This window comes from Girardinichthys multiradiatus, chromosome 6 (genome assembly GCF_021462225.1).
Source record: "Girardinichthys multiradiatus isolate DD_20200921_A chromosome 6, DD_fGirMul_XY1, whole genome shotgun sequence".
Lineage (NCBI taxonomy): Eukaryota > Metazoa > Chordata > Actinopteri > Cyprinodontiformes > Goodeidae > Girardinichthys > Girardinichthys multiradiatus.
Window position 1 is genome coordinate 9308718 of NC_061799.1, and position 13833 is coordinate 9322550.

The following is a 13833-nucleotide window of genomic DNA, read 5'->3' on the forward strand; positions in this document are numbered from 1 at the left end:
TCGCCTCCTGCAGGAGTTCTCTTACCATTTAATGTGAAGTTATTCCGGTTGTTGACCCTCAGGACGGAGAACTAGATCAAAAAGACTTTTGCTGACTTATTTTATATAAAGCAAGAAAATATTGCATGAAAATTGTCCTTTAAAGAACTCTGAAAACAATATTTTTTATACTCTTGACTTGAACTTCAGTTATTATTAATTATAATAATTTAATTTGAAACCAGTTTGCTTTTCTTGCACATCTATCTTTTGGTAGCACACTGCTGTCATCATGTCCATCTGACGTGATGGCACTGAAATTATTTTGGGGGTAACCTAATTTAGTCCTCACCACTTATTACTTGAATTTTTTGTAATATTATAATATCCATATGTTAGATGATCATAAAGGCTGTTGTAGGTTGTCTTACTTTTTTTTTTTACATGACTCTATCTATTGGAAGATTCTGAGAAAATCTAAGCCCATTCAAAGTCTTTTAACCTAAAGTGTGCCAAGGTGTATTAAGTGTGTCCTCTGGTGCTCTGTCACAGAATGGGATTAAAGAAACTTTGGGCTTCCCAAGTCTCCCTCGCAGCGTGTTTAAGATAACATACTGTTAATGAGATGAAAATATTGATGATACATTATAGAACATAGCATGTCTCGATAACGTCAAACCGGTGAGTAATTATTTAGCTCAAAATATGCATTAGGTATATTTCTTTTAACAATGTTGTCTGTTTTCAGTAAACTTGAAAAACCTTTTTTTTTCTGAGAAATACTGTATATATGTATGGGGGGCTACTGCCTCATACGAAGATCCTGGCGTTACATTTTAGGCGAGGGCTTTCTGTGGGGAGGGATTCTCTGATTATAAAGGGTTCTATGTGGTTCCTCCTGTTTCCTGTCACAGTCCAAAAACAGTCATGTAAGGTTGATTGGAGATTCTAAATTGGCCTTAGGAATGAATGATTTTTTATTGTTTGTATGTTTCTGTGTTTTCTTGTGAAGGACTGGTGATCTGTCCATGCTGCACCCTGCCTATTGCTCTCCAAACACTGGAGATATGCACCAACGCCCCTGTGACCTTTAAAAAGATCACATGGAGATGGAAAATGAATGGATGGATGTCACAATATGCCCATGTGTGCATTATCATAGATATATGTTCTTAATGAACACAGATTGATAAGTGGTTGACTTAGTCATCAAGTGCCATGCTGAGACTTGTTCTGGCAAGGTGTAGACAAGAGTCAGCAGGAGTAACTCAGAGGGGAGCTGTAAGTCACAGCAGGATATGACAGGTATGCAGTGCACAAACATAAACAGGCACCTGCTAATAATACCTCAGCTGCACAGATACACACATATAGATGTAAAACTATACTAACTTAGAAGCAATTAAGTACATCATAGTTTTTTTTTGGAGGTGTGCAACAATTTGAGGTTGTAGATACAATACACAGGACCAAGTAGGTCCTTCGTCTATAGTTATCTACACTGAACAAAGACTCTTTAAAGCAGAGCTCAGTATTGATTTCATTCATCTTTCCAAATAAAATAAAGACATTTAAAATAGTTTATCTGTTAATCTATAGTGTCCCTTTTATCATTTTTGACCTCCTGCTTTTTTTTTTTTTACACTGGAAGCCTTTTTACTCACAGACTAAATTAAATCAGAAAACTATGAATATCAGATACTAACTTTAGCATCAAAGCCATATTTTCTTTCACTTTGCACAAAACAAGGGAGACACGTCGGTTTTTGAATAAACATACAAATAAACTATAGAAAACTGTTAAAGGGTTTTTTTCCTCCATGTGCCCATGCCAATCCTGGAGAATGCTGCCCTGGGCAGTGAGCCATATTTGCCCACATCAGAAATAGTCCCTGGTTCCTTTTTGTATTGGGTAAATAATAGTATTTGCTTTGTGATACTTTTGTTCACAAATGGCATTCTTTTCATGTTTTTAAAACTTCTGATAACAATCGTCCGTCAACAGCACATTTTTAGATTAACCAAAGCGCTCTTAGCAAATTACGAAACAAATAGTTTTTTTTAAAATTGTCTTTTAAAAACGGACGATGAAAAACAAAAATGCAGGACAGCGTTTCAGAACAAATGTGTCTGTACCTTTAAGAATTCTCCCGCCCATGTCTGTGAACCCGGAAGGAGCAGGGCCTTTTCGCGCTAAATTGAAACAACAGCGCAGTCCACGCGAGGAACGAGTCTCATCTTAAAGACCTCTCACAGCCGGCGTCAGTCTCAAACAAGGTATGCTGTTTGCTACCTAAATCTGTCTTAGTTGAACGGTGTAAAAATGCCTTTTAGTGTCAATGTATGTTTTGGCAAGGCAATTATTTTGGTTTTTGAATTTAGTTGACCCCTTACTTTGTTCTCTTTTTGTCCAGTGAAGCCATGATGGAGGAGACCAACAAGCTCATCGGCACTGGCAAGAAGTACCTGGTGACGGGGAAGGTGGTGGAGGCAGTTAGCATCCTGCAGGAGGCCTGCGGCATGCTGTGAGTCCACCTGCAGACAAAACAGGCTCCAAGAAGATTCTCAGAAACTTTTTAAGAAAGATTTTGTTATAGCTGACGAGATATTGTCAAACCTCGTCATTTTCAGAAAAGAAAATAGGATCTTAAAGAGGTGGTAGTTTGTGTCTCGAAAAGTTAGTTTTTAAAGTCCGTTGTTTGGTTGGTTAAAGCTTGGGGGCCTACTTGGCGTCCGCTTGCTTCAGGTGCGCTGCGTCATACTGATTAAAATGAGTCCAAGCCGTCAATTATGCGTTTACAGTTAATTATTACAGCTTCTGAAATGCTATATTATTATTATTATTATTATTTTAGGTTCCTTCTCAGTCTGAAAAATTATAGACTGTTTTTCCAAGTCTGGATAATTATTGAGCGGGACAAATGGCAACATAAATAAGCTCCATTATGCAGAAAAAAAAAGGGTGTCTGAATCTTTCTAGAAGTCATTCATTAATGTGTCCACTGGTTAGTTTGCTTATCCACAAGTCACCCTACTTCCTTCATTTGTGGCACTCTAGATTATTTGGAGTGAATCTCTTCTGCTATTTATCCCTACCACTATCCCTGGACACAAAATACACAAAGTGGTTACATATTCCCTTTTGAAAAGTGGGAAACCTGCTCTGTTCTTTATTAGACAGTTCTAGCTGCTTGTTTTACTACTTGGGGAATTTGTCAATCCTGCAGCACGCATTATTTTCATTCAGGGAAAACAAATGTCATTTCTAATGTACCCTATTGACTGAATACTTATGTGAAAACTATGTTGAGACCAATGATTCACTAGAGTAAAGCATCAGAAAACATCAGACTATAATTTGTTGTATATTAAATATTACTCACTTTTCAGTTTTTTTTGTGTAAGAAAATCGAACTTTGGTTGAGGTCTGACCTCAGCAAAATTGTCGGCTGTAAATTCATTCAGAAGTTTTCTCTTTATCATGAAAACTGCATCTTAAGAGGGGTTTGCTCATTTGAGTCTTGAAACGACACATACAAAATGCGTAGAAACCCTGATTGAGTGCCGTTGGCGCCATTCGCTACACATGTAATCTCAAGCCTCTATACCAAACCAATGGGTCCTTTTTTTTTTTTTTTTTACTAGTTAAATACAATCATTCCAATTAAAGCCAAATTGTGTGTATGAGTGTCCTTTGAATACCCACACAGATTTTGATATTTGTTTTCTGTTTGATGGCACCAGGATGTAATTCTGTGCTGCCAACACAAGGTGGCAGTCAAAGGGCCATCTAACTGCCAAAACAAAACCTCCAGTTTTAATGAAATGCTGCCAAATCCTTCAGCTCAAAATGATGACCTCAGTTCTCTGAGGAGAGAGTAGATTTCATTGAGCCCTTAACTTCAATACAACCTTCCTCCTTGAGGAAGCACGTGGCGCCCATGGAGACTTTTACCAGGCTGTGTACGGATGGACGGCCATGTAAGGAGGGATGGGGAAGAGATGAAAGCCAAAACACTGGGCCAGGGGTACTTTGTGGGGAAAGAAAAGGCTGATGGCAGCAAATATTCAAGTGTTACAGCAACCTGAACCTTTAGTAGCATAACTGCAGATGGCTCAGGGGAACCTGAACTGCTCTAACGGGTCAGCTACAGGCACGTATCCACTGAGGCCATGCAGAGCTGTTTGTGTGCTATGATGACAAACCCCAGTATGTGACTTTTTTTTTTTTGTACTGGTGCACCAGTACAACCAGTGTAAAAGGTTAGTCTGGAGATTATTTTGGTGTCTTGAACAGCTGATGAGGAACCATCTTGTAACTTGCTGATAATCTGACAGAACATTTTAATTTCAGAGCTAAGACGTATGGAGACACGGCAGATGAATGTGGGGAGGCGTTCTACTGGTGTGGTAAAGCACTGCTGGATTTGGCACGGTGGGTTTAAAAAAAATGTTTTGGCTCGCATTAGCCGTAGGAGTAGGTTATCACAGCAGTGTTGGAAGGTGCTTTGGGTTGGCACATTTTAACTATAGGGTGTGATTATAGGATGGAGAACAGTGTCCTGGGGAACGCTCTAGAAGGAGTGCCAGAGGAGGAGGAGGGAGACGAAGAAAAACCCAAAGACTCCAACATTGAGAGCACAGAGAACCTCGATGGTGAGGGGACAGGTTTCTGCTTCAGCTCGCACTGTGTCTAGGAAGCTGGCTGTAACATTCCTCTCATCATTAGAAAAGACCAGAGACGAGCTGAGGGTTCAGGTGTATGACGCCATGGCGGAGAAGAAAACTGAAGACTCACAGAAGGATGATTGGAAGCAGAGCGAGGCGACAGAGGAGAGCAAGACTGAAGGGTCTGAGGCTACTGGTGATCAACAGAAACCAGAGCAGGTAGAGGAGAACGAGAAAGACAGGGAGTCTGAAACTGAAAAGAACGAAGACGAAACAAAGACTGAAGAGGAGCCACCTGTTGAGAAAAAGGAGGAATCTGCTGAAAAAAAAGAACCGACTGCTGATCAGAAAGAATCTGCAGACAAGCCAGAAGAAGCAGGAGGTAATGTATTTATAATTTATCACACTGGCTGCAAATGTTAGTGTAGCTGTATGTAATCATAACCAAGTGTTCCGGTTTTAGATGATGAAGCAGATGAGGAAGACGAGGGTGATGAAGAAATGGAGGCTGAAGCAGAAGAGCAGGCTGAAGGGGAGGCCACTGCTGACAAGGTACTGAAGAATCCCTTCAAATAAACGTCCGATTGCTTCCAGTGAAACGGTCTTCTCAGCTTATTGCACTGTTCTGTTGAAATTCTCCCCCAGGACAGTGAGGATGAGGAGGTGGGGAACCTGCAGCTGGCCTGGGAGATGTTGGAAGTTGCTAAAGTGATCTACAAAAGGTAGGGATGCAGTCAGGCCTGTGGGCTTATTGATTTCTGCGTGGAGTAATCCTCACCTTGAATATAATTTTATTTTTAATCAGGAAAGAGACGAAGGAGGACCAGCTGATGGCAGCCCAGACGCACCTGAAGCTGGGAGAGGTTTCTGCTGAGTCAGGTACCAGCAAGTTTCCTTCCAGACCTTCAGGTTTATAGTGCTTTGCAAAGTATTCCCACCTCTGCAGCAGTTCCAATTCATCTTCAGCATATTTTGTTTGCTAGACCAATGCAGAGGAAGGCATAGTTGAGATGAAAATGGGTTTCCCAAATTTTTAAAATAAAAATCTGAAAAGTGACTTGCTCTTCAGAGTCAGTTATTGCTTATAATTTATCGAAGAGGTGACCTCTGAAGGTAATTGATTGCACAGCATTTTATTTAGGGGTACGGAGTGAAGGGGTGAACACAAATGTATTTCTAATTGTCCCTCTAATTATGAATTATGCATCATATGTTTGGTGAGTCATATACAATCCTAATGAAAGTACAGCTTCTAAAAGCTCCACCGTGTTCAGATCAGAGCAGGTCAGATGTTTTAGGTTTATGACCTCCAGCAGCTGGCTGCATGGTGTAATGAGTTATTTTACTGTAATGTTGCTCATATTAAATCTCCATATTTTCCATTGCTCTGTCAGGAAACTACACACAAGCACTGGAGGATTTCCAGGAGTGTCTGAAACTCCAGCTGAAACACCTGGACTCAGACAGCCGTCTGCTTGCTGAGACCCACTACCAGCTGGGCGTGACCTACAGCCTGAACTTTCAGTACGCCGAGGCCATCGAGGCTCTGAATCACTCCACCGCTGTCATCAAGAGCAGGCTGGGTAAGGGCTGCCTGCTTCTGCGGCTGATGGTTACATGTAGAGCTGACCTTTCAGTCCGATACTCTACACCTTTCAGAGAAACTGCAGGAGATGATTGACAAAGCTGAGGGCCCAGAAGCTCTGCCAGATGAGAGGAAGGAGCTGGAGGAGCTGAAGGCTCTGCTTCCAGAGATCCTGGAGAAGGTGGAGGACGCCACTGAAGGAATGAAGACCAACGCTGAGACTGCTCAGGTGAGCTTGGATACATTGTTCAACCTGTTGGACAAACTCTGCTGATTCCAATTGAGCATTTTTTAATTGGAGGCATCTTGCACAGTAGTTTGTTTTCTGAATGCTTGATTATCTCAGTGTTTGGCTGTAGTCTATTCCACAGATGTTCCATTTTGGTGTAAAGTTCTCATACTTGGATTTTCTTGAAGGCAGATAATCCAGAGTTGATTTGAGGTAAATGACCAAATCCTTTTTTCCTTTGCTCCCACCTGTAGGATGGAGCCTCCAGTTCTTCTGCATTGCCTGGTTCTGCTGTAAACAAAGCTGACTCTTCATCCAGTGCAGCAGTAAGTGTTTTATTTTGCTCTACCTGGATTATTTAAAAGGCTAAAATGTTCATATTGGAAGTGGCTTGTAGCTGAATACAAGATGTTTGAAGTTACCTGATGCAGCGAATTTCCTCGGATTCCTTAAACATCCTGTCATCAAGGTTTGATATAGGCCAGTCGCCCAAAACCTAAATGACACTTAAAGGAGCAACAGTGGTTAGCAGTTGGCTTTAAAAGAAACCCTTGGGCTTCCTAACTACAGGACTTGCCAGCCCTTCATAAAGCTGGGTATCACTGAGTCTAATGGAGGGGAAAGGTTTTAGTGTGGCTGAGAGCAAAAAGTCTTGTAGTCTGAGGTAAAGGGAGCAGCAGAGGGAGTGTCTTCTCCTCACTGCTAAGCTCAGTAGGACCTGGTGCCCAGGAGACGTTCCTCTGATTAACAGCTATGTTGGTGGATTATTCCTTTAGTGTAAGCAGTTTGTCCCAGTTCATCTTTACCAAGAACTAGTTTTAAACTCGGTTCAGCTAGAACAAAATGAATTATTCATGTTCATAGTTCGCTGAATAAACATTATGAACTAAGTCCACAGCTCTAACTTAAACAAGTTCTCATTCATCTTTCATAATTTGTCTGAAACTTTAAAAAGTTATAACGATGTAGCATATGGATGATCCCATTGCCACGCATCTGTTTTATTCTCTGTTGCCGTTGTTCACTTAAACTATAGTGCCTTGCGAAAGTATTCAGTCCCCTTGAACTTTTCAACCTCTTGCCACATTTCAGGCTTCAAACATAAAGATATAAAATTCAAATTTTTTGTGAAGAATCAACAACAAGTGGGACACAATCGTGAAGTGGAATGAAATTTATTGGATGTGTCAAACTTGTTTAACAAATCAAAAACTGAAAAGTGGGGCGTGCAATATTATTCAACCCCCTTGCGTTAATACTTTGTAGCGCCACCCTTTGCTGCAATTACAGCTGCAAGTCACTTGGGGTATGTCTCTACATCAGTTTTGCACATCGAGAGACTGAAATTCTTGCCCATTCTTCCTTGCAAAACAGCTCGAGCTCAGTGAGGTTGGATGGAGAGCGTTCATGAACAGCAGTCTTCAGCTCTTTCCACAGATTCTCGTTTGGATTCAGGTCTGGACTTTGACTTGGCCATTCCAACACCTGGATACGTTTATTTGTGAACCATTCCATTGTAGACTTGGCTTTATGTTTTGGATCATTGTCTTGTTGGAAGATAAATCTCTGTCTCAGTCTCAGGTCTCTTGCAGACTCCAACAGGTTTTCTTGCAGAATGGTCCTGTATTTGGCCCCATCCATCTTCCCATCAATTTTGACCATCTTCCCTGTCCCTGCTGACGAAAAGCAGGCCCAAACCATGATGCTGCCACCACCATGTTTGACAGTGGGGGTGTTCAGGGTGATGAGCTGTGTTGCTTTTACACCATACATATCGTTTTGCATTGTGGTCAAACAGTTTGATTTTGGTTCCATCTGACCAGAGCACCTTCTTCCACATGTTTGGTGTGTCTCCCAGGTGGCTTGTGGCAAACTTTAAACGAGACTTTTATGGATATCTCTGAGAAATGGCTTTCTTCTTGCCACTCTTCCATAAAGGCCAGATTTGTGCAGTGTACGACTGATTGTTGTCCTATGGACAGACTCTCCCACCTCAGCTGTAGATCTCTGCAGTTCATCCAGAGTGATCATGGGCCTCTTGGCTGCATCTCTGATCAGTCTTCTCCTTGTTCGAGATGAAAGTTTAGAAGGACGGCCGGGTCTTGGTAAATTTGCAGTGGTCTGATACTCCTTCCATTTCAATATGATTGCTTGCACAGTGCTCCTTGGGATGTTTAAAGCTTGGGAAATCTTTTTGTATCCAAATCCGGCTTTAAACTTCTCCACAACAGTATCTTGGACCTGCCTGGTGTGTTCCTTGGTCTTCATGATGTTCTCTGCGCTTTGAACAGAACCCTGAGACTATCACAGAGCAGGTGCATTTATACGGAGACTTGATTACACACAGGTGGATTCTATTTATCATCATCAGTCATTTGAGACAACATTGGATCATTCAGAGATCCTCACTGAACTTCTGGAGTGAGTTTGCTGCACTGAAAGTAAAGGGGCCAAATAATATTGCACGCCCCACTTTTCAGTTTTTATTTATTAAAAAAGTTTGACACATCCAATAAATTTCATTCCACTTCATGATTATGTCCCACTTGTTGTTGATTCTTGACAAAAAATTAGAATTTTATATCTTTATGTTTGAAGCCTGAAATGTGGCAAAAGTTTGACCAGTTCAAGGGGGCCGAATACTTTCACAAGGCACTGTATATTTTAGAATAGTTGAACTTCCTACAGTGGAAGAATACACGTTTTTACACTTTAACCCAAGGGTGCACAGATTGCAGTTTTCTTGATTCTGATTTTGGCACATGCATTTTTTGTTTTTGTTTTTATAACAGACATTGTCAGGTCTTATAAGGTCACAATACACCTTCAATGTTCCAGTTTTACTTTATTGACAATTATTGAACAATACCAGTGAAACAATACAAACTTGTTTTAACTGCACACAAGTGCTCAAATATGAATGAACCGTTTAGAGAATTGCAGTTCCTTTTAGTCTTTAATTTCCAATAGGTTTGACAAGTAGATCAATGAAAAAGGTCGATTTCACATCTATTGGCTGATCACCGATCTCCCAAAATTAAGGAAATTGAGGCTTTAAACCATCACTGCACATTTCTTCAATAATTTTTCAGCTATGAAGTTAATAAATGTGAGTCATCTATATATAATTTTGGTCATAAAGGAGTTGAGCCACAGCAATGTTCCTTTGCAATAAAATCCTGTCAGCACATTAGCTGACAAAATCTCTAATCAATTAAATTAGATCAATTTCTGTTCTTTCACTTAATGACCTGCAGGAAGTTCAAAGCTGCAGCTTCTCTGCTCCTCTTCGCTCTGTCTCCACAAGACAAAAAAACAGGCGGAGATTCGCATCAGTGTGACCTGATGCTTTTAAGGGTTGGAGATGCAGTTAATATTTCTATGTATAGCTGAAGGTGGCATAGTCAAGTTGAAAGCGAGGGGAGATGCATAGGCCTAAATGACCAATTCCTCACAAAGCTGTGCGCAGACACTCTGCAGACTCTACGTCTTGAGGGGAAATCCTGCCGCTCTCTGAAATATCCAAAGTGCGCCCCTAAAAACTGTCAAATGTTTGTTCACCCCCCAAACAGAAATTAAATGACGTCAAGGTTGAGCAGAGAAGTTCTTGAGGTTAAAGGTTAATAAATGTGAACTCGTCATGTTCATGGACGACTAGTTATGACTCTAGAGGAGCCTTAAACAGTACAACTTTGCTTCTGCTCCGAACATACATGATGGATCACAGGAAGACTGTTAGATGACTGTTTCTGTTTTTAAAATCAAGATATTTAGAAGTTTACATTTGAAACAGTCTTTCATTGGCAATCAGAACAGTTTCCAGCATTTGTAACCAAATGGTCTGTCTAGTCCCCAGAGTATGACAACTCCTAGCTTTGAGATTACCAAGAGGCTGCCAGCATGTTCCAGCCTGGCTAGAATTAGACACTTGAAACGGCACATCTTAGGTACATTTTCAGCCCTGAATGAGCAGCCAGCATACCTCCATAGAAAGTGATTTCTTTTCTAGAAGCTGCTTATTTCCTCCTTGGGTTGGTGCTCAAGAGTTCCTGGATTTCTGACTGACTGATCACAGATCAGCGCTGGTTAACCTGAAAACTACCTGTTTACAGTCACCAGCCCACTACCTGAACACTGAAAGATTGTTTTCCTAATGCCGTTTTGTCTCGTTTTCCAACCAGTTCAAAAGCACCAACAGTACCAGTGAACAGGCCTCCACAGTTCCAGTGTCTGATATCTCCCATCTGGTCAGAAAAAAGGTAAGTGCTCAAATATTCTGGAGGTGTCAAACTGAGTTATACTGGGGTCAGAATCATAAGTTAAGGACTAGACCTTTTGTGTGCTTTTATTGAACAAAATTTGTCATTTCTAATAATTCAAAAGGTGCCTTTTTGGTAAATGAAAGGAGTTATTCATATTCATAAATAGAAGTGGTATTTATTTCTTCTACACTCTCAAGATCTCAGAATTCTTCCAGATATTGTTCACCTTCAGACTTGCAGAAGTGAACAGTGGAAGGTCCAACTCGTGATGGTTTCATCAGTTGTTCACTGTGATGGCTTAAGAGTTTTCACTTGGCACACTTGTTTTTCCTTCTCTGTGAAAATTGGTTTGGCTCGTTACAACTCCTGTGGGGTACGTGTGGTTGGGTATAGAGGTGGCTTCAACACAGTACTTGAGTCTTCTCTCTGCCTCTTTCAGAGAGATTGGCTTGCAAGACGGGGTAATGATTTTGGTTAGTTATTTGGTGCTACTTATTAGAATTCAGACAGAATTATCTTATGCTCTTATTGACCTAACCTACTACTTTCACAGTGACATTTCTTTTCATTTTGTTTTTTTAAGTTTAAATAAAATTGGGAAGGCTAAGTTCTGTCTGTGGATTCTCCTTTTTTGTTGCATGCTGGTACAAACTGGATTGTCTGAGCTGCTTAATAACTGGATTCTGATTAAACCTGTAATACACATTTGGATTTCAGCTTAAATTCATTTTTCCTCATGTCCAAAGGATTCTGGGATTTCCAGTTAAGTTATAAATTGCATTTGACATGCTGTTTTCTTTTTTTTTTTTTTTCAATCGCCTCACTTTTTTTGGGTCGTATAAAATGTTTTCTTGTTGTCGAACAGTATGTTAAGTAGATTCACTTAATGTAGCACAATCATTGCCAAAATTGGTTAGAAATTGGCTCAAGTCACCACTAGATGATGGCAATGCTTCTAATATGAATTCTGGAATGTGTAGAATATGCATCAATCAGCATTGGCGAGATGCATATACCACTCAGTCTATAGAAGGTACTCCACAGATTTATTCGATGCATGTTTTTTTTTTTTACACTTATTTTTCTTTTCTTCCTGTCAGAGGAAACCAGAGGAAAGTCCAGTAAAGGAAGCTGATGTGAAGAGGGTGAAGCAGGATGACAGTCATGTTGACGACGTGCAGGAGCCCAACACCAAAGGGATTCATAAAGCTAACGGAGATTCAGTTGAACAAGCTGAAAGCATGGAGGTGGCAAAGTAAAGTCTTCAGATTCCAGCACAAGACGTGTCTTTAAGCTTCATTCCACTTTCACTGAGGCTCAGTGTCTAGAGTAGTAAGTTCACCCATTTCAGAGGATACCATTTCCAAAACAGACAGTTCACAACTACAGTGTTCAGGGTTGGCTGCATGAAGACCATGTCAGCAGGTCCTGGAGCCTCCTCGCTTGTGGTGTTCTAGTCAGTGAAGCTGAACTGGTTCATAGTTTCTTGGACAGCTCACACCCTGTTGCTGCTGTTGTAAATATCTTTTCTAAACCTTTTCGTAACCTTGTAAAATAAAGACTGTTGGATGAACTTTCTCACTGATTATTCCTGAGGAGGCCTGGATCGCTGAGATTCAATTTAAGATGCTTCATTATTGTTTCCGCGACATTTCAAAAAATTCTCCAGATCCTATACTAATTCCATTTCTAATAAATTATTCCAAATATTGTGTAAAATGGTTGTTTACCTGTGTTTTCAGGTCAGATTTTAGCTGGTACAGTGGGGAAAAGTGTGTGTGTGTTTATGTATGTATGTCACTAGCAAAGAAAGGAGGTCTGTAATTTGTGATGCGGGTACACTTCAACTGAGACAAAATCTAAAAACATCAAGAAAATCACATTGTATGATTACCATAATAAAAAGGAGTTTAAAATTCTTCTGACAGAGCCACTCGTTAGTTTCCGGCTATGTCTTATGGGTCATAGTTGTGCTGGAAGAGCCATCCACGACCAATCTTTAATGCTATAATCCTGTCGTCCTGTCCGCTTTGCAGAAAAGCAGGTCCTCCTGTGTAGTTCTGGGCTGATCCTTTGTCATGATCGTTGGTCCTCCTTGAGGTAAGATCTTGCATGGAGTCCTGGTCTGAGGGTGAATCGGTCATCTTGACTTCCATTTTTCTAATAATTGCTGCAACAGTTGTCTTCTCATCAAGCTGCCTATAGTCCTGTAGCCCATCCCAGCCTTGTGCAGGTCTACAATGTTGTCCCTGGTGTCCTTAGACAGCTCTTAGATGTTGCACATAGTGATGTTGGAGCCTGTCTGTATGAACCAGTTTGTCTTAGGTTAATAAGTGAAAAATAGGAGCAGTAATACATGAAATGGGTGGAGGATAGGAGGGCTTCTAAAAGATCAACAGGTCTGTGAGAGTCAGAAGTCTTGCTGGTTGGAAGGTGATCACTTTATGCAATAAAATGCAAATTAATTATACAATGTGATCTTTTTTTTTTCCTGGATATTTTTTAGTCTGTCTTTCACAGAAGTGTACCTATCATGATTCTTTGTAAGTGGGATATCTTGTGCCAAATACTCATTTTCCCCACTGTAATTAGACATTAAGAATGTAAAGTTTAAAATGGGAGCCACCAAGTAAAGGTTATATATTTTATACCCAAAAATCTTTCTATTAGTTGATCTAAGCTGTGCTTTCTGTAATTATAGATGATCCCGTTTTAGAACTATGTGGGTAAACTGTAGTTCTAATATGTAACGTTACTTGATGACATGTTGACTCCAACATGCAAGTCCATAGGCTTAATTTTAGATTTTCTCCTTGATGTGGCATATTTTCACTTTAATCCTGTTTGTTTTAAACAAAATGTAAAATTAAACTAGTAACTCATTACTGTTTGTAGTGGCACTACTCACACTGTTGCCAAATGAGAACATTTTTATTTTCACATTTTATTTAATCACACTGTTCAGCATAGCCATCTCATGCATCATTTTCTGAGCAGCACTTTCTTCAAAGTTCATATCAACCTGTCAGTCATTTTCAGGTCATGTTCTTTTGGATATTGAATTTTCTGCTCATGAACTTGTAGGGCTAGATCTTTATGCATAGACATCC

General features: G+C 40.3%; 1 protein-coding gene across 1 annotated transcript; it reads left to right on the top strand.

Annotated features, from left to right (window-relative positions):
• Nucleotides 1-2103: 2103 nt before the first annotated feature.
• LOC124869522 (histone-binding protein N1/N2-like) lies at nucleotides 2104-12296 on the top strand. The gene is made up of 13 exons (XM_047367406.1): nucleotides 2104-2256; nucleotides 2394-2504; nucleotides 4334-4414; nucleotides 4526-4635; nucleotides 4709-5029; nucleotides 5111-5199; nucleotides 5293-5369; nucleotides 5453-5526; nucleotides 6042-6230; nucleotides 6307-6461; nucleotides 6716-6787; nucleotides 10643-10720; nucleotides 11824-12296. Exons 2-13 carry the CDS (start codon nucleotides 2401-2403, stop codon nucleotides 11980-11982), a joined length of 1509 nt encoding a protein of 502 aa, XP_047223362.1. The 5' UTR covers nucleotides 2104-2256; nucleotides 2394-2400; the 3' UTR covers nucleotides 11983-12296.
• Nucleotides 12297-13833: the final 1537 nt, after the last annotated feature.

What these genes read in the sequence shown, in the direction of transcription:
- LOC124869522 (XM_047367406.1), top strand. Translation starts at nt 2,401, where the DNA reads ATGATGGAGGAGACCAACAAGCTCATCGGCACTGGCAAGAAGTACCTG. An exon ending in CCAACGCTGAGACTGCTCAG is followed by an intron (nt 6,462 to 6,715) that starts GTGAGCTTGGAT and finishes TCCCACCTGTAG; the next exon opens with GATGGAGCCTCCAGTTCTTC. An exon ending in ACTCTTCATCCAGTGCAGCA is followed by an intron (nt 6,788 to 10,642) that starts GTAAGTGTTTTA and finishes TTTTCCAACCAG; the next exon opens with TTCAAAAGCACCAACAGTAC.